This window comes from Mixophyes fleayi, chromosome 12, assembly GCF_038048845.1.
Source record: "Mixophyes fleayi isolate aMixFle1 chromosome 12, aMixFle1.hap1, whole genome shotgun sequence".
In the NCBI taxonomy this organism is placed as follows: domain Eukaryota; kingdom Metazoa; phylum Chordata; class Amphibia; order Anura; family Limnodynastidae; genus Mixophyes; species Mixophyes fleayi.
The window spans coordinates 27,059,930-27,086,637 of NC_134413.1; the positions used below are offsets into that span (position 1 = coordinate 27,059,930).

Consider the following 26,708-nt stretch of genomic DNA (forward strand, 5'->3'; position numbering starts at 1 on the left):
TATACATGAAATGATATATCCCTTCCAGGTGAGGCGATCCCGTTTAATTCTGGTAAGGAGTCAGGGGACATTGCCTGGGTAGAGGCAGTCATAGTGAGAAGTATATATATATATCTCAAGGTATTTAATCTTGTGTTTTTTCTATTTTAAAGCAAACGTTGATTGGAGATTGTCCTTCAGCGGAGAGCAAAGGGGGGACATGTAGCAGCATGGCCTCGGATTTTCAGATTTTTTTTTGTAGCCAGATAGGGCCCCATGTCTGCACATGTGCAGACCCGAATCCAAGATGGCCACCACAAATGGACATGGTGCTCAGCGTCGGGGAACATCTCTGCTTGGAGCAGGTAAGTCTGCCACCGGGACCGGACTACGGTCCTGGCGTGTGATAGTACCCTCCCCCTTTAAAGGTGGCCAGTGGACACCTAGGAGAATCCTTTTGAAGAATTTTGGAATGGAATCTCCGTAGAAGAGCAGGAGCATGGATATCTGAAGTGTTGACCCATAAATGTTCTTCGAGATCAAAGTCCTTCCAATCCACCAGGTATTTAATCCCAGTCCAGAATTTCTTAGAATTAAGGATATGACTGATCTCAAACTCCTCTTCTTGTTGAATCCTGGGTGGAAGGGACGGATATGTTGCCAAAGAAAATTTGTTGATGATTAATAGTTGAAGGAGGAATTAAATAAATTGGAGATGCGGAGAGATGCAGGGAGCTGTAATTTGAAACAAACCGGATAAATAACTCGCAGAATTTTGTAAGGACCGATGAATCACGGAGCAACTTTCAGAGATGGATCTTCGAGGTGAATGTTCTGGGTGGAGAGCCACACCCTATATTCCGACTGAGTTGCGCAGCCTGGAGGGTATCTAGACAAACGAATAGGGCTTGTAGGCACTGCAACACCTGGCGCTGAGTGGTTTCATATTGTTTCACCCTCCCAACCAACTGTTGGAGCATATCCTTCGCCGAAGATTCTCCAGCGGGATCCATCATTCTTATGGCCTGTTCTTACTTTCACGGTTCTAGGCAGCAGTAAAGGATCCCCAGGCCTGGCTAACTTGACACTACTCTACCCAGAGGAACGGAGTCTAAAGGGAGAGGTTGTTTTCACTAGGAACCTGCGCAAGAAGGCATGGGCTTTGCAGCCACTGCCCCACAGGTCACAGACCTTTGGTAGAGTGTTAGACGAAACCCGTATGGAGAATATAGGATTGGAGGTAACTCTGCAGGAAGATGCCGTAGAGCAGCGAACTGGAGTTGAAAAGAGGATAGATGTGGATGAGTAGCACTAAACAGCAGCTGAGGAATCACTGGAACAGCGGGCTGAACACGAGGAAGTGATACCTGAGGATGAGTAGCACTGAACAGCAACTGAGTAATCACTGGAACAGCGAGCTGAACATGAGAAAGTGGTATCTGAAGATGAGTAGCACTGAACAGCAACTGAGGAATCACTGGAACAGCACACTAAACACGATGAAGTGATGTCTGAGGAAGAGTAGTACTGAACAGTAACTGAAGAATCACTGTAACAACGAGGAAAATACAGCAAGAGCAAAAAGAGCCACGTCTTCTCACAGTCAGGGTTTTGACATAAAGAACAGGCACCTAACTGCAGGGCCAGGTGCCTTAAATAGACTTAAAAGGCTTAAGAGGAGATCGGGTCTGCACATCCAATATGTCCACCACCATCAAATAGACACGGCGCTCGGCCCCGGGGAACATCTATGCTCAGAGCAGGTAAGTCTGCCAGGTCCTGTTCTGGCGTGTGATAGTATCTTGGCAAACAACTTATTAATGTCACTGTTGAGGAGGGAGATAGGTCTAACTGGCACAGTTATAGGGGTCCTTCCCCTCCTTATGAATAACCACTATGTGAGTGGAGGCAGGGAACCTTTAAGGAGTGGCAGCAGGGGACCTCTAAGGCCCCCAGTCCTGAAGGAGAAACCATCAGGGCTGGGGTCCTTAGAGGTCTTTAGAGCAGTAATAATGGCAATAATTTCCTCCTCAGAGATGTCTTCATTGAGGTGTTGGGCAGAGAGTTCAACAGGATAAAACAGGAAAATCTTTATTTTTTCTTTGCCTCCAAGACTTTATTTGCTGCTCTGACATACAAGTTTTTTTCTAGATATACTTTGATATGATTATAAAATGTACTGCTCCTCGAATGCCAATATTGTTCTGCTACGCACATTTTTTACAGTATAAATGCAGCCTAGATGTAGCAATTAATGAATTAAGGTTTTAATTTCTCATCCTGGATCCACATTATTGTAAATCTACATATTTCATGTAATCCTCCATAGAATCCAGGAGCACGGTTAATCAGATTAGACTATTATATTAATAAGAACACTTAAATCAATAAACAAGATGGTGAAGGTATTTACATTATGTGCAGGAGCTGAGGTTCTGTTTTAAGGAGATTGGGGATTAGCAACACTTCATTTGTCAGATGTAAACACTGACAAGTGAAGTGATCCCTAATGAAATCACTTGTGTTAGTGTTGGCATTGTATTCCTCTGGAATCCCTGTCTGTGTGCGCATCTATCTGGTGTTTGCATTTTTTATATTTTTGCAACTTATTTTGCTTCATATCCCAGGTTGTCACTAGTTTATGGTAAATTAATTGGCTCACTACAAATGGCTTTCCTCTGTGGATATACAAAGTACATTTTAGTTAAGCGGAACTAGCGAACTGTGGGCCCCGCTGCGGGGAGGAGTTAACCAGGGCCCCTGACCCTCTGCATCTGTCCGTGCAGCGGGCCCCAATATCTCTATGGGCCCTGATGCATGGCACCTGCCACCACCAATGGTAGTTCCGCCACTGGCTGCACTTGTTTTCCATCACCGAGTTGATACTCCCATGTAATATACGTAGGATACATTTCTAGGTATTATTTTGTCCATTACAGGTGTATATCTGCATGTTAATGACTCCCTGATGCCAACAAAATTCCTTTCTCTGGCTTGCATTGACAAGACCCCCAATTCTTCGACGCTTACTATGCATTTTCTAAAGCCATTTTACATAAAAACTATGCACTTACTGTTTACAGCTCATCTGTGCTTTATTTAACATTTATCTGCAATAACATAGGTCTGAATTTAAAATATAACTGCAGTCTTTGGATACAGATGTACAATTATTTTAGCTCCTCTTTTACATTTGACTGGACCTGGCAATGTTGCTAAGATACCACATCCTCTGTCCAGATAACACTATTAACACTTCATGGAGGTTTTAGTGGTTTACTCAAACAAATGCGGGCACACAACACAGTTTAGTAATAAATTAAAAGGTCAAATGCAACACCTTCTATAAATATTGTCCCATTTAGCAGGTTTTACAGTATTTTTTTTTACTCAAATAGTTAAAGTACCCATGTGTGCATATTCTGTTTCCTTTTCGATCAAGCTGGCAGACATTTGAAATATGAAGAATAAAAAAAAAAAAGAAATTTGATCAGATGGAATAAGAAAGGCTATAAAGGGCTATTGATGGCTATTCGCATGAATAAATTATGCACCATTGACAGGAGCGTGCATTTCATTGGTATTTGCACAGGGGCCAATAAGAAGGAGAATCCGGTCTCCCGATGAACACTTTGGACTGTGCGAAGTGATGACCACATGTCCCATGTCATAACCCATAATTTTGTCAACTCATTGAATGACTGAACCTGTCCAATTTGGCGGTGACATGTGTAGCCAAATTATTTAAAGATCTGGGGGTAAATGTTTCAAAGTCCGGTTTTTTTCATCTCGCCGGAGATCGGCGACTTTGCAGTTAAAATTTAAAGCGGCGAAACTTGCCTTTACAAGCCATCGCCGCTTTAAATTTTAGCTGCAAAGTCGCCGAACTCCCACGAGATGAAAAAAACGGACTTTGATTCATTTACCCCCTGACCTTTCAGTGATTTGGCAAAATTACTGGATTTGCCAGTTGTATGCACTACACGAAATTAAAACCCGAGGCCCAACAAAGTAATGAAAGATATTTTTCTGTCCATTATCTAAAAATATAGTTGTTAACATTTTAAAATGTGCTATACCAACATCATTCTCATGCTTATCTATCCATCTATATCTCCACACACCCAAATCTGTCAAATGATTTTTGGCTAACTTTACAATACACAGGACAAGAATGCAGAAGCGCACTTTAGGAACACCATTTACAAAAAGAAACATTTGTTTATTAGATATTATACAGAAATATTACTGAGTGTAAAATAAGTAGGAGAAAATATCTTGTGGCCTGATGAGATCAATGTTGAACTTTTTGGCCTTAATTCTAAAAGATATGTTTAATGCAAGGAGAACACAGCTCACCACCCAAACACCATACTAATGGTGGTGGCAGCATCATGTTTGGGGCTTCTTCTCTTCAGCTGGGACATGGGCCAATCAGGATAGAGGGCATAAAGAATAGCTCCAATTGTCAAGATATTTTGGAACGAAGCCCGCTAAAGAGTAATTTCACTTTCCAACATGATAACGGTCAAAGCGTTAATAAACTTTACACTACGTAGACCAAACATGGCAGCCTATTCATTGTATTGGCACCACTGAGTCATCCTGCATCAAACAAGGTTGATTTAATTAAGCGGATATCAAGTAGGACTACAGCCGGATCTAGGATGTCGGTAGTCACTGAATAGTACAAAATCCTGTTGTTCATTAACTTTACAAGTGCCAAAGCAATAATATTTGCATTAAGATGCAAGGGACTCTTTATCTTTGTCACTGTGGGGACTAAAGTACTCCTAATTGGAATTATACAGTTGGTGCAGAGACCCTGATTGATCCATGGATTCTGGAGATTTGTCCCAGCAATATTACATCAAATCAATCATGACATCTCAGACACCTGTTGATGGGCTGCTCTGCTCTCATTATAATCATGTGATCCCTCCACACTTGCCTCAGGTTCCGTCAGACAGGGATCTCTGTGCGCATGCCCGAGTTTACTGGTTGGCGCATGCGCACAGGGATTGAAAGAGGGGCGAGCAGCACCGCAGAGGGAGGAGAAGAGAAGACTTCAGTGACAGGTAAGTGTTAATTTTCACAGGAGCAGCCGTTTTTCGGAATTCAGCCAATTATGATTGGCTGAGTAAGCAGCGAAAGCTTGTCCAGGTCAATTCAGTTCACGATCATCAAAATGGATTATAAAAACATATATTTGATTACAAGAAGAAAGAAGATTTATAATACAGTGTAGAAATACTGTATTTCTGGGAATCTTATTTCAATAAAATATACTTTTAATCTTTATGCCAGTATTTTATTTACTTGTTAATATTACAGATTAGTATAATGGGAGAAGGGTATTAGGGGCCCATGACCATTACACTGGGACCACTGTGATGGAAAAGTTGCTACTTAAGGACCCTGACCTTTATCATTACCCCAACACCCACAGCCCAGGGGTGCCGGGAAGAGCCCCACTATAGAGTTGGTAGTCTTTGGGGGGAAGATGGGGTAAATGCTGTTTTGCAACCCCCTCAATCATGGCTCCAGCCCCACACTGACCAGTGGCAGAGAGAAACCACGCTAAAGGTTTTCTTTTTGTAGTATATCGCTCCAGCCCATCTAGACTAGTGCTGGTTAACACTTTAGCAGATAGGTGGCCAACAAAAGTGGGGTCTATTTTAGTGAGAACCAGCAAAGACTCTAGAGCAGGGGCTAGGTATGAATGCTACCTTTTCATTTTTCTATTTATTACAGTTTTGCAATTAATTGTAATGGGAAATCCAGCACACGTGCAAATCATTTGCATCAATGTGAAATCTAGTGGTAGAAAAAGGGTATCAGACGTATAGAAAGGTGTTTGAAACATAACTGTGAAACACATTTGAGGTGAGACGTGTTTCCTTACAGCGTCATCACACAATACATGAATGGCAGTGTAATATGCCAAACTCTTATATATATATATATATATAAGAGTTTGGCATATTACACTTTAAAGGCAAGTTTCCCTTTACAAGGCAGCGCCGCTTTAAATTTTAGCTGTCATCTCGCCGATCTCGCGCAAGATGCAAAAACTGGACTATGATACATTTACCCCCGGAGTCTGTCATTAATTAGCTTCTGGCCCCACTCTATATTGGCACCCTTAGGGTGCCACAGTGTTTAGTCTCACCACTACCCCCAGCGCTCCTATTAGATTCCTGATTGACTCCTGACACTTCTCTTGGATCCTGATTCGGTACTGTCTCCGCCCGCTTGGTTCTGACCTGGATTGCTTGACCATTCTTCTTCTACTTCGCTGGCGACCTGAGCGTCTTTCGTAGCTAAATACAAACTCCCTTGTGGGGGTTCCTGGTGAAAACCAGGGGTGCATTAGGTTCTGCGCCTCCAGTTTCAGCAGCGCAATTACCTATAAACCAATTGTTATCTTTGTTCTTCTGTTAGTGATGTACGTGATATAACACTAAAACAAGTTTTGCAGGTTTTTGCTGGCAGGTGACTTTTAAGACCACTGTTAGCTTGTTGTTCTATCCCACCAAAGAAAGGTAATCACAATAGGTTCTGTTTGTGTAGAGTGTCAGGGGGGTTACACATCTCTGAACATTGTGAAATGAGAATCATAGTAAAAAAAAAGTGCAGAAGTTTATTTGCTCTGAAATAAATAATCAACAGCTACTAATGACATGAGCCCTATCCAATGTGGCCACACCCGTCGTCAGCCAAATCACTTCCTTTGTAAGTCTTGATCCAAACACTAACACACTGATTTATTTGGATTGTTTTTGTTTTGTTTCAGCTCCTACATACATTTTTGTGAGCCCTCTTTCACATGCACATTGTTTCTGAAATCCTTTGTGTTCCTGAAGATAATTGCATTGAAGATAAGATGTCAGTTTTACAGACAATCATTTAATTTAATAATAATAATAACATAATAGACGCATAGTAACATGGGATTTTATATGTTTATTCCAGTGAAAATACAACAGTATTCAGACACAGTCCTGATACAACATTCGTGTATCCTTCCTAAGTGTTTTAAAAGAATACAGTCATCTAGTATTAGTTTAATATCTGAACACTAGTTACAGCTATAGAATAATTAAACTTTTTTTCAATAATTAACCATGTTACAGTTCAAATGGAACGTGCTGCTTACATATACTTCTGTGTCTTGAGGCATAAAACAATAGTCACAAGATTTACAAGGAACTAGGGACAATGCACACAGAGGAGGAAGCCATTGTGTGGGCTGAAAAGATATCAATGAGAATGCATTGAGTATACGTTTCGCTAGGGACCACAATCATCATCATCATCATCATTATTATTTATTTATATAGCGCCACTAATTCCGGAGCGCTGTACAGAGAACTCACTCACCTCAGTCTCTGCCCCATTGGAGCTTACAGTCTAAATTCCCTAATATAGACACACACTCACACAAAGACAGACAGATAGAGAGGGGGACAGACAGACAGGGAGAGACTAGGGTCAATTTTGATAGCAGTCAATTAACCTACCAGTATGTTTTTGAAGTGTGGGAGGAAACCGGAGCACCCAGAGGAAACACACGCAAACACGGGGAGAACATACAAACTCCTCACAGATAAGCCATGTTCGGGAATTGAACTCATGACCCCAGTGCTTTGAGGCAGAAGTGCTAACCACTAGGCCACTGTGCTGCCCTCACAATAGATGAAGGATGTCATCTTGCAGGTTGAACCAATATTCATGAGCTTACAGTACAGAGTATTAATTGACACTGTCCCTCAGTGTATTAATTCACTAGTAATCAGTGCTGTCACTAAGTTATTTTATAACTTTTCCTCTCTTATCTTTTTCCTTTCTCGCTCTTGCACTGGTCCTTGGCAACCAGCATACTTGGGATAACCTGTTACCTATGTGTCTAAGCATGTTTACATTAAATTGTACAACATTAGAATACAGTTTGAGTTTCATATGTGTGAAAATAATAAGTGGCTGTGATAGCTGAAAGTGATGGAACTGTTTTCATATTTATATAGTTAATAAGGGCGCCAATGGTAAGTGGGTGCCTAAAACACTGAATGAGTGACAGAATGAATGGTTTAATGTCACTCATTCAGTGTTTTTAATGCCTCAGCGATGCACCTATAGGTTATGTCATCCTAAGCAATGGGGGTGCAACGAGAGAGGGGTGGAACCCCTTTTGAGGAGTGAGAGGGGGGATTGCGCTGGCTTCGATGGTGATCTAGCCATTCAGAGAGAGATGGAAGCACTCCAATGTAGTCAAAAGCATGTAATTATTATAGTAGACTGCACACTGAGCGTCATTTATCTAAGCCCAACTTATCTACACCCAATTTCTAGAATCTTACAGTATAATAATGCTGATCTATTTGTCCTAGTTAACCCACTGCATAAAAGTAAACAAATGGGTTGACTAAGATGGATCAGTCTTACCACTAGTCATATATGCTGCAATACCGACTTCCACCCATTGAGGCAATATTGCAGCATGTAAGGACTGAATGACATTGATGTCTGTTTATTATTGGGGATGTTTACAAGCGAGATCAGACTGACTGTTACTCAGCCCCAAATAACACCAGAAGTGATTCAGCCACTGGACCCATGGTTGTACCTCATCATATCCAGCCACCTAATCTTGCAACTTGGCATTGCACCAAGTATAAAGTTTACCCTATGTGTGTATGGCATAAAATAAAGACACCAAGGGGTAGATTTACTAAACTGTGGGTTTCAAAAATGTTACATGTTGCCTATAGCAACCAATCAGATTCTAGCTATCATTTATTTAGTACATTCTACAAAATTACAGCTAGAATCTGATTGGTTGCTGTACTGTCTCCACTTTTTCAAACTCGCAGTTTAGTAAATATAAATTCAAGGCTCATTGGAGACCCCGTCTGAATTCTTAGTATTCATTTTGTAGAGGGACTTTCCATTTAAAATATATACTACTGTGTATAATTGTCACTTCTGTATAACTATAAAGTTAGCCGCAAACAATGCAATTTTGTCATCTGGCTCGAAAAACAGGATCATTATCCTTTTTGGTCACACAAGAGGGTGGTCAAGATGGAAAAGATCCAGTCATTCAACACTTGGGCCAAGCAGCCAGATCACTTTCAGCTTCACAAAATTCAAGAGGTTAATGGAGCCACAAGCGGTTCAGTAAGTAGCAAATATTGTTGAAAACCTCACTAATAATTAATTAAACAATGGTTTATTCCTCTCTGACACCTTTCATAAATGATATTATTTGGCAAGTTTTAGGAGTCTCTGAATGTCAGGTTCTATGTTGATGGTTTGGAAACTTTTACTGTAGCGTTTAAAAGGTTCTCCTTCAGGGCCAATAAGAAACTTCTCAAAGTTCCAGGACAGATCGGACCGTTGTACGGGACTCCATATAATATATCGGGGATCAGTAATCAGACCGGCTGGCTCGTCATTGGGAGTAGGTAGCTTGTCCTTCAAGTAAGCAAAAACTGGATGAATGCCTTTTCCATTGACCTCACATTTTTGGAAAACGGTGAAACCAGGTTCAAAGCCATTACCCGGTCTAACATATTTTAAAGAATTCAGAATCTCTTCATTCTTACAGTTTTCCTGTTAAAATAAAGAAAACCAGAGATGGCATTTAGTGCAATTTCAGTCAATACAGATGTGAACTTCAAAATGAGTTTGTGCTATGTGTATGTACCCAAGAAAATAAAGTATACCTATCATCTAAATACATTGAATAGAGACAATAGTCAAATATACCTCATTATTTTGGTTCATAAGACAATAGCTTATATGTTCATGATGAACTGGTAACATTAATAAGGCATGAGGCACAGTGTTTTACGTGCCTCAGATGTCATCAGGGGGTATATTTACTAAACTGCGGGTTTGAAAAAGTGGAGATGTTGCCTATAGCAACCAATAAGATTCTAGCTCATTTTGTAGAATTTACTTAATAAATGCAAAATCTTAATATATTGTATAACAATTTTGAGGTGGTGCAAAATTGTGACATGGAGAGGAATAAACTGAAATTCATTTTAAAATATCAGAGAATAGTTGCTCTCCAAAGTAAAAAGAAAACATGAAAGAAAAATGAAGTAAGTTTTTTATCTTGACGTATTCCCAGGGTAAAGGCTGAAGGCTGTGAGTCATCCTCAGCCAGGCGCTTGAGGATAAGCGAGTAGGAGAGACAAGGACGGGGACAGGCACAGGCGTGACAGTCCCTTCGACCTTGATATAGCTCTCATTCATGCCTCCGTTCTGCTATACAGTTCTGACTTTAATGAGAACGAAATGAGTGACAAAGGTCGCTGTGACTCTTTTAAAAAGCCAAGTGGAGCTGAGCATTGAAAAACACGGGCTCGTAAATATTGGTGAGGGGGGAGGTGAAGGAAGCCTGATTTTAAATTAAGGACAGGTTAGTTTTTATCTACTTCATATTTGCCTGGATGGCGAGCAGGCGCTACAAATCTATTAGCCTAGGGCGGCCTGAACCCGTAATCAGGCCCTGGTCACCTGACACTGATGTGATTCACCAATGATAACCTCATAGGATTGTCCTCAGGCATTAAAAAGCTGGAGCTTGTAAACTAAATTTTAATTTACAGTGTACCTTTTAGTAGCAGCTTCAATAGGACTTTAAAAATACACAAAATATGGCCATTTGAACGGTTTTAACACATATATATATATATACACCGTATATATATATATTCCTCCCCAAGTTTCACTGACTCTTCTGTTCCAATTAGAGATTATGTCCTCTCCCCAACGTGTCTTGTCTGAACCCTAGGCTTCTCCCCTGATTCACTCACCCCCTTCCCCATCCAACGCCAATTACATCGCTGCAGGGCAAGATGCTTTTAGGTTAATTGGCCATACATACTTTTTAGACCTCCCCTCCAGGAGATGGTGAATGGGAAGGTCCAAAGAGCATGTGAGGGGAGTATGATGATATAATACTGATCATCATATCCCTGCCTCTTGGTGGGCAGTAATGTGACCCTGTTATCACACAGCATGGTGTGGACCATGATGACGTGAATTGCGTTATCAGGAGCTGCCTGGCAAGGCTTGATGGTGCCACTTGCGTCATCTAGGCTACACCCTAGAGGATCAGGAAGTGTGGCTTACCCTCCCAGGAGGCTGTTAATATCAGATGGCAACCTCTAGGCTGTGCATGCAAAACATAAGTACATTCTGACATCCCCAAGCAGCATATACATTCTGATGTCATTAAGCAATGGCATTACCTACAATTCCCATTTATAATATAATTTCTTAGTAATGTCTGTAACCATGGAAACAAACTGTGAACTGAACTGATTTATTTTCAATTGTACAGCTGTAGCTAAGTATGAACAGTTATTTACAGCAACTCTGTGCAATTGGAACAACAGAGTGTTTCTGAGGTTACAACTGCTGCTTTCATTCAGAAGCCATATTTTATGTATTAGGACTTATTTCAGTAAATTGTAATAAATGTAAATAACATACAGACCTGCAGTGTACAAAGAAAATGTACTTCACAGCGCTAGAATAATGATCTATCTTCAGAAACAATTACCTAAAAATTAGTGGTATATAGCGAGTACCAAATGCTTCGGTGACTTGTTCTGCAAGTTTTTTGGTTCCATGGAGCCTGGCACAAACTGCCCACAGCATTAATAAAGTGTATCAGAGCATGTGTTATACCCCATTCATACTGCACCAAAATCCCGGGTTTTTGCCGGGGCGAGCTCAAACGACCCGGGACTTGGTGCAGTATGAATGGTACAAGTCAAAAATCCGAGTCTAAAAACCCGGGTCTTCAACCCGGGATTTATTGAGGGGTAATTCCCGGGTCGGACCCGGGTTGCCTGCACTATGAATGGTGCAACCCGGGTTTTTCAACCCGGGTTGCACAGAAAACAAGCTGATTGGCTGTCTGCCTGTCTCTGGAGGATGATGTCATCGGTGGGAGCCTGTGGAAGATTCGAGAAGGAGTTTAGGAGAAATGGTGGATGGTGGAGTGCAGATCAAGTTGAAGCAGAATCGGAGTTTGTTGGAGAAAATTGCTTTTAACACACTAGTAAACATGAACTCTGGGCTACACAAAAGTGAGTCGTCGGCCATGATGAAAAGTAATGTGGTAAACAATCACCACCCACTTTTGCATCATCTTTATGCGTCAAAAAACCAGTCACCTTTCAATGACATCACCATTTTTCAGCCAATGAAAACTGCTCTGGTGATGACTCCCACATATTGCCAGGGCACAGACTTGTGCAGTATGAATGGGGTCAACACGGGAAATTCCCGGGTCCGAGGTGCAGTATGAATGGTGTTTCTGAGCTGGGACGCTCCGAGCCCCGGCAAAAACCCGGCTTGAAAAACCCGGGATATTGCCGGGGCGGCAGTATGAAAGCGGTATAATAGGAACTCAGTGCAGGTAAATACAAAGTGTAAGTGCAGTGTTATCAGGGCTAAAGCACTCGGTCACCAAGGTGTCACTTGTATTAATGTCACTATTATACTTTGTCAATATGTTCACTATAAGCTTAAAATAAGCAATTTAATAGATGTGAAAAAATATGTGTATTTGTTATTTGTATTTAATAAGCTAAAATTCAATGTGTGTGTTTTATTTTTGGCTACAGAACCCAGTCTGTTGTAATTTACAATATACTTCTCTCCTTAAAATTTCTGTTCTGAATCTATTTAATAATGATCAAAACAATGTTTTATCATTTACATAATAACAATAGGCTAAGTGGTTAGCACTTCTGCCTCACACCACTGGGGTCATGAGTTCAATTCCCGACCATGGCCTTATCTGTGTGGAGTTTGTATGTTCTCCCCGTGATTGCGTGGGTTTCCTCCGGGTGCTCCGGTTTCCTCCTACACTCCAAAAACATACTAGTAGGTTAATTGGCTGCTATCAAATTGACCCTAGTCTGTGTGTGTGAGTCTGTGTGTGTATGTTAGGGAATTTAGACTGTAAGCTCCAATGGGGCAGGGACTGATGTGAATGAGTTCTCTGTACAGCGCTGCAGAATCAGTGGCGCTATATAAATAAATGGTAATGATGATGATGATATGCCCATGTCCACTGAGGGCTATTTGGAGAACTATGAGCAATATAAGAAATTGATCTCTACTTTTAAAGCTATATATAAGGATAACTGAAAATTATCAGTTGTTGCCTTGTTTGACAAACTATATATGCGGAAATATACGAACTTCTATGGGTACACGTATATATGTTCACATCCACATTCCATATAGTCAATCTGCCCATTTCTTGTGTACAATCATTGTGGTTTGCAGTGGGGTGCTGTCAAATTTTAGCCCGGGGGCCAAGACTTGGCTCAGCAGCCTATTAGGAACATTTCAAAGGAAAAAAAATGTAAGTGGCCCAGTGACCCAGCCCAAACTAGCTCAATATGGGACCGGCCCAGGGGGCAAATGGTGGTTTGGGAGCTGTTACTCCACTTTTAATAAATTGTACAATTTATTGCATTTGTTCTACCTCCATCATTGATTTACACTTATTCTCTTATTATACAACCTTATTTCTCATTATTCATGTTTTAAATAATTCATGACTGTAAGCAAGCATTTATGTCAAATGAGATATATTTTAATGTAGTGCTTTTAAAAACATTTTTTTATGTTTCATCATGTATGCTCTCTTTGGCTTATTTGTATCTGTACGATGCAAGTTAGTTAAAATTTTATTACAAGTACCATTTTATGCTTTTATTTTTTGGTGACTTTACATGGCTTAAAGCCACGTGGCACTACCAAATTCAGGAATGTTTACTCTCCATCCCTGCCAGCTCTTATAGTTTTTGCAGTTCTGAGCATAATTAGGCACATCATTAAGCTTCTCCCATAACTTTGTGATACAATAAGGCCCAGTCCACCAATTGTCATGTGAAAATGTACTTGCTTTGCATTTTAAAGTGACATTCCATAACAATAATGAGGACACTTGCAGAACGCTTTTGCTGCTTATCTGGTACCTAAAAGACCCTGACAATTGTGTTTTCCAGAATACAATCTATTAATTACTTAGTCCATTTTTGTGAAGTGATTTGTATTAACTAGTCAATGTTAACGATGACTCATTCTCAGGACCTATGTAGGTTTCCATGACAACAGTCTCACCCAGTGGGAATGTTCTGAGCCTGGCTACAGTATCTGTATGCACACTGCGGGCCTGAATCATTAAGGAGAACAAAGCATAAAAAAAGGAGTAACTTTGTACATGGGCAAAACCATGTCGCTTTGGAGGGGGAGGTCAATCTAAAATGTGGGGGCAGATTTATAATTAGGGTAGGGCGTGTCCTAGAATACACCCTACCCTAATTTTTACACTGAACTTTGAATTTCAGTGTAAAAATAAAGCTATCAAGTATTTGTGTGCTACATGAATAAAACAGCCAGTATTTAACTTATGCACAAAATAATAAACTAATTTTCACCCCTTGCATTGTAACATGGTTTGTCCCACAGAACATTTGCTCATTTTTTTGCCTTACTTTCCTTAATAACTCAGGTCCTGCCTGTTTACTGCTTTAACCCTTGAAAACTCAAATTTATAGAATAACTTACTTGATAGCCGAACTGATTACATGGAAATCCCATCACCACAAGCCGTCGTGGATACTTGTTCTGCAGCTCATTAAGCTGGGTGTAATCCCTGATGGTAGTATCTCAAAGGGATGCAACATTTTCTATTAGCACTACTCTTCCCCTAAAAACATTGAAATCTACCTTTTCCCCTTCAAGAGTTGTGGCGTGCAGGTCATAGAAGGATTTAGCTATGTAAGCCATTGTGTCTACAGACAAAGTGGCCTGATCGCTGAAGAGAGGACTTATTTGAAGCCTTTTATTGAAGATCATGTGACCAGCCGTCGTTCATGTTAATCTGTAAAGTATACTTTACAGAAAGTGGATATCTGAGTGTTACTGATACTGCCAGCACATTAAAAAAAGCTATTGTAACTGTTCAGTCTATGACTACTCTTCATAAAAAATGCAAAGACACAGTAACACAGGCTAAGTTTCTATTTCAAACATAAGGCTTATATCTGTGTAGTGAATGGACTTATAATTCTGTCATTACCTATATCCAAATAAACAACCCAATATGTCATATTTGTTGAATTTCTACATTGATGTGAGGTAATATATAAAACTATTAAAAATAGTTCATGATTTTTGCTGTGTTTAAAGAAGAACTCAAGCCAAACTCTCTCCTTGCAACTGGCATAACCATGGGATTCACAATGGCAGAACCCCAGGATTTCACAAAATGCTTACCCCCTCTGAGTAACGGTACATTCTCCAGGGACTGACACCATGGAGAACCTTAATTGAACCTAGCATTAGTTATATATGTGCTGTGAGCACTGCATTTATTCAAATTACACATGATACCATGTCTCTAAGAACTGCCCTTGAATCATGAAGACAGGGATGAGTTGCTTAAGATCTGCTGGGATCCCATAGTTCAGTGAGGATGTTTGCAACAAAAAAAATACATTTGGGTGAAATTCTTCTTTAAATACAGCAAAGTGCAGGAAGTATTTCAACAGTAAGACAACCTCAAATACATTATACACAAAGAACGGGTTGGGTACGATCTGGTAATGGTGAATCTGTCAACAGTTATACTGTTAACTGTTGATACCAACTCATTCTGTTGGCATGCTTAAAATGGCGACACTGTGACTGTGGACATTAGTAATGTGAACAGTCACAACGTCGACATTCAAAGGGTAATGCCAGAGGCAGCTGGCGAGTCCGGCACAAAATAGCTAATATTAAAAAATAAAACACAAACATTAATCCCAAACCTCCCCCCCCCCCAAACACATAAACCCTAGTGCTAGCAAAATCAGGGGTAAAAAAGTGTGGGGTCCCCCCCCCCCCTGATTTTACTAGAACCAGCACTAGACTGCCAGAAAGGAAACTCGCAGCATGGGGTCCCCCTGCCATAATGCCAACCAGCCCCATGCTGGTCAGCACAGGGCTGGATCCCCTAGGGAGATGGGGTCCGCAAAAAATTAAAAGCACCCCCCATTTTCCCCAGGTGTACCTATCCCTGTGCTGAAAGCACTAGGGCTGTTCTCACACCCCTGGGCGGTGGGTGTGAGGTAATAAAACATATTTTTATAGTAAATGTCCCTATTTGTGTTGGTGCACTACAGATCCCAGCAAGCCCAGGCTGCCAATAACATTTTTTTCATGCTGGTGAATGTAGTACTACAAGCACCAGCATATCCATAACTGCCAGGGCATGCTGGCACTTGGGGAACTACAGGACCTGGTGGGATCTGTAGTCCACCAAGGTAAAATGTAAATAAACCACACAATTCATTGCCAAAATATTTTTATTATAAAAAAATAAAAAAAACAGTAAAACTCTCCAACATCCAGGTTCTTCATCTGTAATAGTTCCCATTATCCATGCTTGTCCACAAAAAAACTAGTAAAATTAATCCCAGGGTCTGTGCTTGTTAAAAAAAACCTAGTAAAATTGTGGACCCATCTTCCTAGGGGAACCAGCACTGTGCAGACTAGCCTAGGGCTGGCTGTCATTTGCTGCGGGTTTCCCTGCTATAGTGCCACCCTGTACTGAGTGGATGTTCATGCTGATAGTGGCCATCTTCCGAGCGCAATACTGTGCATAATCATCTGAAAGTTTCAGTCACATTATTATAGGACATATATTGCTGGATTTGTAGCCACCATTAAAAACATGAATGTGTATTCAAAAATGACAAAAGATCTAAATCTATTGCACAAATATTGTCAAGATAAGGTAACTGAGAGAATCTAGGGCCTGATTCATTAAGGATCTTAACTTGAGAAACTTCTTATTTCAGTCTCCTGGACAAAACCATGTTACAATGCAAGGGGTGCAAATTAGTATTCTGTTTTGCACATAAGTTAAATACTGACTGTTTTTTCATGTAGCACACAAATATCAACTTTAAATTTCAGTGTACAAATAAGCTACCAAGTATTTGTGTGCTACATGAAAAAACAGTCAGTATCCCTGTTTTACTAAAGGATGATGATAATTATAATATTTTTAATATTGTATCCCTTGAGAAATCTGCTGTCATGAGCCAGTGAGATGAAGTATACAGCCACACAAGTGCATAGAGAGACTTTACTGGAGAGTGCACTGAATGCAGTACTGAAGGACGTCCTACCCATCACTCAATATGGGCAGTCCTGGCTCTTGAGGGAGTGTTTTTGTTATACCTTCCCTGATTTAGGTGTCCTTATGTGATAGTGCTGTGTACTTACACTCACAGGCACATAATACAAGGGGGAGATGCTCTTAATGATACGTTTGTTATATAATGCAATGCATGTTTACATTTTTGTGACATGAGAGTAAAATATATCCAAAACAATTGTACCAAAAAACATAAGATATGATGCAACCTCCTCCCCACATATCTTAGCTTTTGTCAAATGTTTACTTGAATTGAATACTGTATGCCCTTTATAAACATAAAACACTTGTAGAGTGTTGTTAAGAAGTATTTACAGTATCTGTTTATTTTCAGGTGTGCCACCCAGTGGGTGTCTCAGTACATTGTGACTTGTTTCAGAGCTTCAAGGACAAAAGAATTTATAGGCTTGCCCTATTCCCACCCCACCTCCTGCCTCACAATAGCCAACAGATGCTGCAGGCAAAATGAAGGAAGACTGTGAAACTTACTTATACACACCCCACGTGGCTGCTATTAAATTCATTGTCTATGTATACACACATTTTAACCTCTGTTTACAGTGCTTATGGGTTCCCTGTATCTGTGTGTTGGGTCAGGGGTTAGTGGTTAATATCACAATAGGTTAAGATTGTGTTCTGGGCCTAAATCTTAGAGATAAACTCACTGAAAATCCAATTCAGATATAATGGTTTGAGAAGGCCTGCATGTTACCAGGAACACAAAGCAGCTTTTCATTCCAACTAGAAGTACAATGCTGAAATCAATTTGATGTATATTTGAAACAAATGTAGACATTTATTTATTTTATTCTTGCTATTCCAATACATAAACACATCAGAGGATGTTTTCACTCATTCAAAAGCACATTGTAAATCTGATCCTTGAAACTGATACATCTCCACATTGCATGTTTGTGTGAGTGGATAAGGTATCAGAATTTAATCTCTATGCAAATTTGTGTTTACACACTGAAAAAACATTGCAAAAACACAGCAGCAGAAAATCAATTATGCCTCATACCTCATTTTCTTTCTGTTAATACCCAGCTTTGTTTTATTACTGTGTTTCTCCCCCAATTATAAAGCGCTATTGTATATACTGTCGCTATATATATATATATATATATATATATATATATATATATATATATATATATATATATAATACATTTATGAATATATAGAATACATTTTAATAATAAAGATTTCCCTACGTTTACTAAAACTAAATTGGCTATCATTCAACACTGTAAAGATTTTCAAAGCTCAAAATTGTTGTGGAATGGAGACAATCAGTTTTAACTATTCTACTGCTGCCTCCTCCCTTCTGGTTAAATGGCATAATTGGTTTGTTTACTCTGCTGAACATTCTCACACTATATATACATATGTATATGTTTCTATATTCCATTGTTATGTACTCTGAAATGTTGTGTAACTTCACCCACCATTTGTTGTCATCCACTACCAAGTTATTTTTGGTTGTACCCACTTTTTAAACAATTTTCAATAAAAAAAAAATCTAAGTTAAAAAAAAGAAGCTAAACTGGCACTCTATGCTTCTTATATGACAGTTCGGACTTGGCATAGAACAAATGTTGCAAGGGGGGCTACCGATTTGTCATAAATGCACTGCAGCTAATGTCAACAAGCTTATCATATTGAGTTGCTTGGGAGCTGGAAGTGGAAAAACACAGCGCACAGAAATTATAAGTATGACACTCTGGTTTCATAAATGCCCCTTAGATCTGCACTGAAGCAGTGCATACCACAGTACCAATTTAACAGCTGAGCAGATGATTGAGTTAATTATTGCATAACTATAATAGCAAACTGTATAACAACTATACTAAACAATGCAATTGCTGTTTTCTTATGTAGCACTAGCTGGGACTTTTCTTTTTTTTTTTAGCATTGTACAGATGTTAGTGTAATAAACACATTCAGCAGTACTCACATGATGGAAAAGCTCTGCTGACTAGATGTTTTCTTAAGAGTGGTGTCACATGTGAGATTTTCACTTCAGGTTTGAAGCGCGCCACACTCTAAATTACAATCCATTTGTTTCTATGAGTAACAGAGAGGATGTAAGCGCTTTAATTGCTCGAGCGATTTCTAAAACACTGGCAGCAGCATTTTGGAGCCAAAGCACTTGATAAGAATGGTCTTCAAATGAAATACATTATAAATAAGCAGAAAGTACACCGCATTTTTTCTGCTCATTATAACATTTAAAAGTGCTGCAATTTTGCAGCCGCGATAAAAATGCTATAAAACCACTTGCACAAAAAGTGTCCATGTTACACCATCCTGAAAGAGCAAAAAACATTTTAATGCTTTGATAGTATTTTTTTTTGGTGGCAAAATTAAACTGTTTAAACCAGAATGAATAATGTGTTCACATGCACTTTATAAATGTCACACATTCTCACTGTCTCACAATTCTTGCTCTTACAGAAACAGTTTCAGCTGCCTGTGTGTTGTGTATGGTATGGTACTGCTAAATGGGCAAGCAATATAGTGTCCTTGCCACAGTTACCAATTAATATTACATACAATATAATCACCAGAGCACCTGGATATAATTAAAACAGCATCCAAGCAAATGTTTAAAAAGCCAAGTAATGAAGAATGTAAATTATGTGAAATAGAGAAACTGCACTAGATGCCAATAACAGTAATGCATACATATAGTATATATTGTGCTTAAAGTCAATAGTCACAATATACATGTATATCAAAATCTTGTGTCTTAAATAATAATGCCCACACAGAATATATCAAGCAACATAAGTCCACGACAATACCATGTATTGGGGATAGTTGATGTGAACATTCAACAAATAGTGGTAGTGTTTTAGATGGTTTCGGTATGGAACAAAGAAAATGTTGCAACTAAAGATGTCTCATATAAAACACAATGGCCCCGCAATTTGGTGGTTTCACTTATTTCGGTGTAAGTTTGTGGATAAATTGGAGCTGAATTTTATTTCCTGATAAAATCCAATAGATGTATGTAAAAGATGCCTATCATGCAGTTCAGCTTAAGGATAATAGACACAGTTCTGTCTCTGTCTATTGAATATTCCTATACTGCCACCCATAAACTTGTGTACAGAAGTACTTTGTACTGTGATGGTCCATACCAATAGTGGATAAAATATAGTGAAGCCATGTGAAAAAGAAAAATTCCATGAACTATTGAATTTTCCAGCATATATAAAAAAATAAAACTAGATTTGACAGTTCCTCTTCAATAGAGATAATGAGAACATTATTTAAATTTAAGAGGAAGGTAATGTAAATAACTAATAAAAACTATCTGCAGTCTGCTAACTTTAAATTTCAATCCAATTTACAGGGACACTTTACGATGGTCATGCACATCTGTACATGCCACATGCAATCTAGACAATATACTGGGCATGTTTAATTGCAGTTAGCATACAGAGGAACTAGAGATGGAGAACTGATAGACTTAGGGGTCTATTTAACAAGACCCCTCCGTTATAAAGATTGGTAGAAAATCTTCACTTAATAAAAATTATTATTATGAAAATACTTTTTATAATTTTCACTGGGAAAGCAGAACGATGCTCTGCTACCCGGCACCACTGGTCATCACTGGTAAGAGGCCTCTTGCCATTCACCAGGCCAGTCTGTAGTCAACCCGCGCATGTGTGAGCTACCGCACTGGAACTGGAAGCCTGAACCATCTTGAGATGACGTTAGGGATTGTAGTACTACTACTGCCGATGTTCATGATAAATAGGCTTTGTATGCGGAAGGATTGCCAGAGTTCCCTGGTAAAGGCTGCTGTCGGCAATAACCTTCACCGGTCAGTGGGCTTTGATAAACAGGGAAAAAACTATAAATCTGGCGAAAAGATCTAGGAGTTTCTCCTATTGATCTTGTGGGCAGCACGGTGGCTTGGTGGTTAGCATTTCTGCCTTACAGCACTGGAGTCGTGAGTTCAATTTCCGACCATGGCCTTATCTGCGAGGAGTTTGTATGTTCTCCCCGTGTTTGCGTGGGTTTCCTCTGGGTACTCCAGTTTCCTCCCACACTGCAAAAACATACTGGTAGGTTAATTGGCTGCTAACAAATTGACCCTAGTTACTCTCTCTATGTCCATCTGTGTGTGTGTTTGGGAATTTAGACTGTAAGCCCCAATGGGGCAGGGACTCATGTGAGCGAGTTCTCTGTACAGCGCTGCGGAATTAGTGGCGCTATATAAATAAATGATGATGATGATATTGATAAAAAGACCCCTAGGGGTAAATGTATCATACCCCGGTTTTGTCAAGTCCTGCGAGTTTGGCGTCTTCGCAGCTTAAATTTAAAGCGGCGCTGCCTTGTAAAGGGAAGTTTCTCTTTAAGCTGCGAAGACGCCGAACTTGCGGGACTTGACAAGACCGGGGTATGATACATTTACCCCCTAATGTTGGTACTTGTAGTTCCATAAATCTAGGCTGTCTAAACTTTGTCTATATTATATTTCCAATTAAACCTACCTAAAAAATAATGTTTCCAATAAAAAAAAACGTTAAACCTGGAAATTTGGGAAAACCGACAACTATACTTAAAATTTAGTGTATGGTTTACAAGTGTACATGTGCAGCAGTTTGATATTTTGCATTATCTTCAGAAACTGCAATTCATGTGTCACATGACAAGCATTGCTATCATTTCTCTGTCCCATGTATGTAAACAGTCGATGCTACAGGGTTAAAGGTACCAGACATTGTGTAACTGTATGTGTATTTCCTAGCTGCATGACTATACTGTTCAACCTTCTCACACCTTTCCCTGAACAAAAGAGTGACAACAACAGGGTGTTGTTCTTGCAAAGATGACCTTTCCATTACAATAATAAAACAAATGGGGGAGATCATCCACCCTGTTTAGCATTAGCTGGTGGAACTGTTGCTTATGTAACTGTTATATACGTAACACATTTCTGCTGTCTCAAATGCTGTTAAATAAAACGATATAAAAATATATAAAACTATGGGGAAATCACATTGTAGGACGCTTTACTAAAATAAGATTTAAACAAATGTTAACTGTCCTCCATTTTGTGAACGGCCAGGACTGCAGTTATTATGACTCATCGTCACTGTGAAAAGCCGTTAACCAATCAGCTCGCTCTATCTCACGCCACGCCCCGTTAGCCGCCATTTTGTGGATTTCGCTGCAAGGAGGAGGAGGAGGAGCGGTTCTTGTTTCTCTATCTTCCTTGCACAGGAACGCGTATCGATCCCGTCACGTGACCTTACCACGCCCCTTTCCTGGCCACTCCCACACCCCGGAGTATTTTGTGCAGCTGCAGAACTCGAGCTGCGTCATTCGGAGCTTCAGGAGCAGACTAGAAGGAGGTGGGTACGCGCGGCTGTGCCGGCGCTGGTGATTGTCTATTCTTCGGTACTGCTGGGTTTGTGGATGTTGGAAGTATGTTTAATGGCACCGCCGGTTTCAGGTGATGCGGTCAAGTATTTAGTTCCGGGAACAGCTGTTGTTGGTCACAGTGTCGGTCTGCAGTATATGTGTGTTGTATGTAGTTCTGATTCGGGATGGCGGCTATTATGTCTATTTGTGCACCGTGGAGAGGATCGGGTCCTGGTGTGCCGAGGGAGAGTCCCCTCCCCCTAGCCAGGACCTCGGCGCCATTTTGAGTGCGCCGCCGCATGTTCGAGGTTCTCTACCGAGCTGAGCGTTAAACCCTCAAATGTAAACGTACAAATCGGTTTCTAGACGGGGCTTTATGGCTGTTTTATTATCTGTTGCATATGATCCGGATTCTTAATGTCCAATATCGGTTATGTATGTCTAATCTCCATATGGGACAGTTTGTATCTTAACGTGTTGTACGTTACCGGCCGTTATTGTAGTTATAGTGGCCGTTGCTCTCGGATCACCGCGTGTACACACTGATCATTCTGTGTGATGGTCATGTATGGTTTGGGACCGTATAAAACGGGCGGGGTTTGTGGGGGCGGGGCTTTGCGGAGAGGGAGAAACCGCAGTGACCGGGGAGCCGTGATGGTACCGCGACCGCCATCTAGTGGTTACATCTAGTAATCATTTGTTTGCTGTACCATGTGACGTTTAATGGTTGCAGGGATGGAGTGGTATAATATACAATTGTAGTTTAATATACCTAAAATGTTCTCTTACAGATACTTTGAAGAGTCAAGTAAACATGAGTGGCTGCAGAGTGTTCATTGGTCGACTGAACCCAGCTGCCAGAGAAAAAGATGTGGAGCGTTTCTTCAAGGGCTATGGAAGAATCCGGGATATTGATTTGAAGCGAGGCTTTGGCTTTGTGGTAAGTTGGTTTTTTCTATTTATGTACACCAATTTCACATGTTTGTGACAATTTTATCCTCTTCCATCATTGATGGGAATTACTTATGTAATGCTACAGAGAAGCTGGAATGTGTAGTTGTGCCCCCCATTCAATAGCAATACATTTCAGTCAATAACTTATCACTTGGCTGGTATGGATTGATATTGAAGATATTTTTTTAGATATTTTATTTTATTACACAGACAAAAAGACTAGGGTCAAGTTTTCTTGTTAGCAGCCAATTAATCTACCAGTGTTTTTGGTGTGGGAGGAAACACACGCAAACACAGGGAGAACGCCAAAGTGAATTTAAGAAATTCTAATAGTCTCAAATTTTTTGCAGGAGTTTGAAGATCCAAGGGATGCAGATGATGCTGTTTATGAGCTAGATGGCAAAGAGCTCTGCAGTGAAAGGTAAGCTTTGTTACTACTTGAATTGGTAATGGGTTGATTATTAACCTGCATGTTGTATTGACTATTACTGTGATCAGCTTCTAATACTGTTTTGCCCCTTTTTTAGAGTTACTATCGAGCATGCCCGCTTGCGTTCCAGAGGTGGTGGTGGAGGAGGCCGAGGACTTGGAAGGGGAAGATATTCTGACCGATTTAGTAGTCGCCGCCCACGTAATGATAGAAGGTAAGCTTGTTCTTCTAATTTAAGATTTATGCTGTTCTCTTTAAGTTGCAGTTTTATGTACTGTGGAAATGGCTGCTAAAACGTGTTTTTGTTCTTGCAGTGCTCCCCCAATAAGGACTGAAAATCGTCTCATAGTAGAAAACTTGTCGTCCAGAGTGAGCTGGCAGGTTTGTTGACTCATGTTTAAATGGGGGTACCTGGGTTTGTTCACCAGTGTACTTCAAAAGTGCACATTATGTTTAATGGGTTTTGGCTAAATTGTTTACATAAAATTGGGTTTGGGGGTTTTATTTTGTTTCTCATAATTTTAACCAAATATTAAACCCTTTATTTGCCAGCCTATCTGTGTGTCGTTGGCCTTGTGACGAGGAGCGCCTGTTGGTTATCGCTCTGTGTTGGTCACTTTTGGTTGGGCCAGGTTGAATTTGCCAGTGAGCTCCTACAGTGCCTGTTGGCCACCTAGATCCGTTGCTGGTCTAGACATACTGGAGCACTTCCTTAAGTGCCAGGTTGCAGCGACCCCCCTGAGAGTTAACGAGATCTGGTCCTTAAGTTGAGATGTTCCTCCCGTAAAGATTCCGAATAAGAGGTCGTGGTCGCAAAGAGTTGAAAAGATACGCAATTAGGTGGTCGTTGGAATCCTGGTCGCAATAAAGTCCTTGGTAACACCACAAGAATAGAAAATGATGGCCATCGTCCATAGTCTTCTAATAGGGAGGGTCGTTCGATATAAAGGCTTCCATCAATTGGGTAGCCCTCAAGTGGGTGTGAAGAGCCAGTCGGGCTTGTCTCGTGACGGTTCTCCAGTCGCTTTATGCAGTTTGCTGGTTGACTAGCCTAGGGATTTGTTATTAAAGGTAAAGTAATTTACATTTTTAATGACATCATGGGCACCAAATAATTGGCTTTGTACTTAATGTAATTGTTTTTAATGCTAATCTTGTATTTGAATAACTTCAACTTTAAGCTTAAAACTAGTTTCTTCTTATTGCAGAAGACTTCACTTATTTTGTGCCCTACTGTAGCTTTTGCTGTTCTGAGACTAGAATGGTGAAATTACAATGTCAAGTTCCCGATCTAACACTGCATTCTTTCCAGTCTTTTTATTTTGTTTCACTGCCTCCTGTTATTGTACTAATGAATGATTCATCTTGCATTAGGATTTGAAGGACTTCATGAGACAAGCTGGAGAAGTAACATTTGCTGATGCACATAGACCAAAGCTGAATGAAGGGTAAGAACGCTCACGTATACTGTGTACGGTTAGTTCTAGATCGTTCTAAGTGCAGTGTTGACCATTTTTATTTTATATTCCCCCTCAGTGTTGTTGAGTTTGCATCATACAGTGATCTAAAAAATGCTATTGAGAAACTCTCTGGCAAAGAGATAAATGGGAGAAAAATCAAACTGATCGAAGGAACCAAGAGGCACAGGTTTGTGGAATATATATATGTACTGTATATGGGATCTAAAGGATCCAATGGAACTTCTCGGTGAACAGTCACAATATTGGCTGCCTCCACTGTAAAATAGCTGCTATTTTGGGGAATTGTACGTCACTTTACACAGCTTGGGGGATCATGCAAGCTTACTTGATGATCTTTGGAATGGAGCCCTGTGAATAGATCTCTGCTCGTAGTCTTGTTACTTACTGAAATTTTTACTCCAGCAGGTCAAGGAGCCGCTCTCGTTCCCGCAGCAGAAGCTCCTCCAGGTCCCGCAGCCGTTCCCGCTCTAGGAGCAGGAAGTCTTACAGCCGCTCTCGTAGCCGCAGCCGTACTCCCCGTAGTAACCGCAGCAAGTCCAGGTCTGTGAGTAGGTCTCCTGTTCCAGAAAAATCCCAAAAGGCCGCATCCAGGAGCCCATCAAAGTCCCCAGCATCTGCTGATCGCCAGAGGTCTCGGTCGAGATCTCGATCTGTTGATAGCAGAAACTGAACTCTTGTACTTTAATTTTATTTTTTTGCAAATTTTTTTTTTTTTTTTTAAAACCTAACCCATCCTTGGTTTTGTGAGATAAGTACTTGGTACACTTTGGTAAGTATCCGAGGAAATTAAGCAAAGCAGGAGAATACAAATAGACTTTGTTTATGTGGACCACTGGGGCAGTAGATTCTCAAACTGTCTGTCTTTTGATAAACATCACCTGCTTGTGTCATGAAATGTATAGTTTTGTGTAATTATTTTTTTTTTGCCCACCCTTAATTTCTATATGAGCATTAGAGGGATCTAATCCAAACTCCTGCTCATTGCTGTGTATATAGCGGATTCCTGTGTTCACTGTCCCTCTGCTTCCATACAATGTTTCATTTGTGAAATATGCTACGCAAATAAACTTTATTAAAGAAAACAACTTGAATACTTCAATTAATTATGACTCTGTGATGACTTTCTGTCACCATCTCTGCATTGTTTAGCACATTGACACCCACATCCCCACTTCAATCACTTTAGGCATGTGTTCATTTAAGGGTTGCTTTGTGAAGAGAG

The 26,708-nt window shown here is 40.2% G+C and overlaps 2 protein-coding genes across 2 annotated transcripts; one reads left to right on the top strand and one right to left on the bottom strand.

The window, feature by feature from the left end:
• Positions 1 to 8,836: 8,836 nt before the first annotated feature.
• On the bottom strand, positions 8,837 to 14,814 carry GPX2 (glutathione peroxidase 2). Its single transcript, XM_075193322.1, has 2 exons — positions 14,593 to 14,814; positions 8,837 to 9,594 (listed from the first exon to the last, which is right to left on the bottom strand). Exons 1-2 carry the CDS (start codon positions 14,812 to 14,814, stop codon positions 9,244 to 9,246), a joined length of 573 nt encoding a protein of 190 aa, XP_075049423.1. The 3' UTR covers positions 8,837 to 9,243.
• Positions 14,815 to 22,506: 7,692 nt separating this feature from the next.
• Positions 22,507 to 26,571, top strand: LOC142109098 (serine/arginine-rich splicing factor 5-like). Its single transcript, XM_075193138.1, has 8 exons — positions 22,507 to 22,611; positions 23,413 to 23,561; positions 23,926 to 23,996; positions 24,103 to 24,219; positions 24,320 to 24,386; positions 25,380 to 25,453; positions 25,542 to 25,652; positions 25,889 to 26,571. Exons 2-8 carry the CDS (start codon positions 23,436 to 23,438, stop codon positions 26,154 to 26,156), a joined length of 834 nt encoding a protein of 277 aa, XP_075049239.1. The 5' UTR covers positions 22,507 to 22,611; positions 23,413 to 23,435; the 3' UTR covers positions 26,157 to 26,571.
• Positions 26,572 to 26,708: the final 137 nt, after the last annotated feature.

Coding starts and splice junctions, on each gene's coding strand:
- LOC142109098 (XM_075193138.1), top strand. CDS start 23,436: ATGAGTGGCTGCAGAGTGTTCATTGGTCGACTGAACCCAGCTGCCAGA. Junction 24,220..24,319: donor CGCCCACGTAATGATAGAAG/GTAAGCTTGTTC, acceptor TTGTTCTTGCAG/TGCTCCCCCAATAAGGACTG. Junction 25,454..25,541: donor AGACCAAAGCTGAATGAAGG/GTAAGAACGCTC, acceptor ATTCCCCCTCAG/TGTTGTTGAGTTTGCATCAT.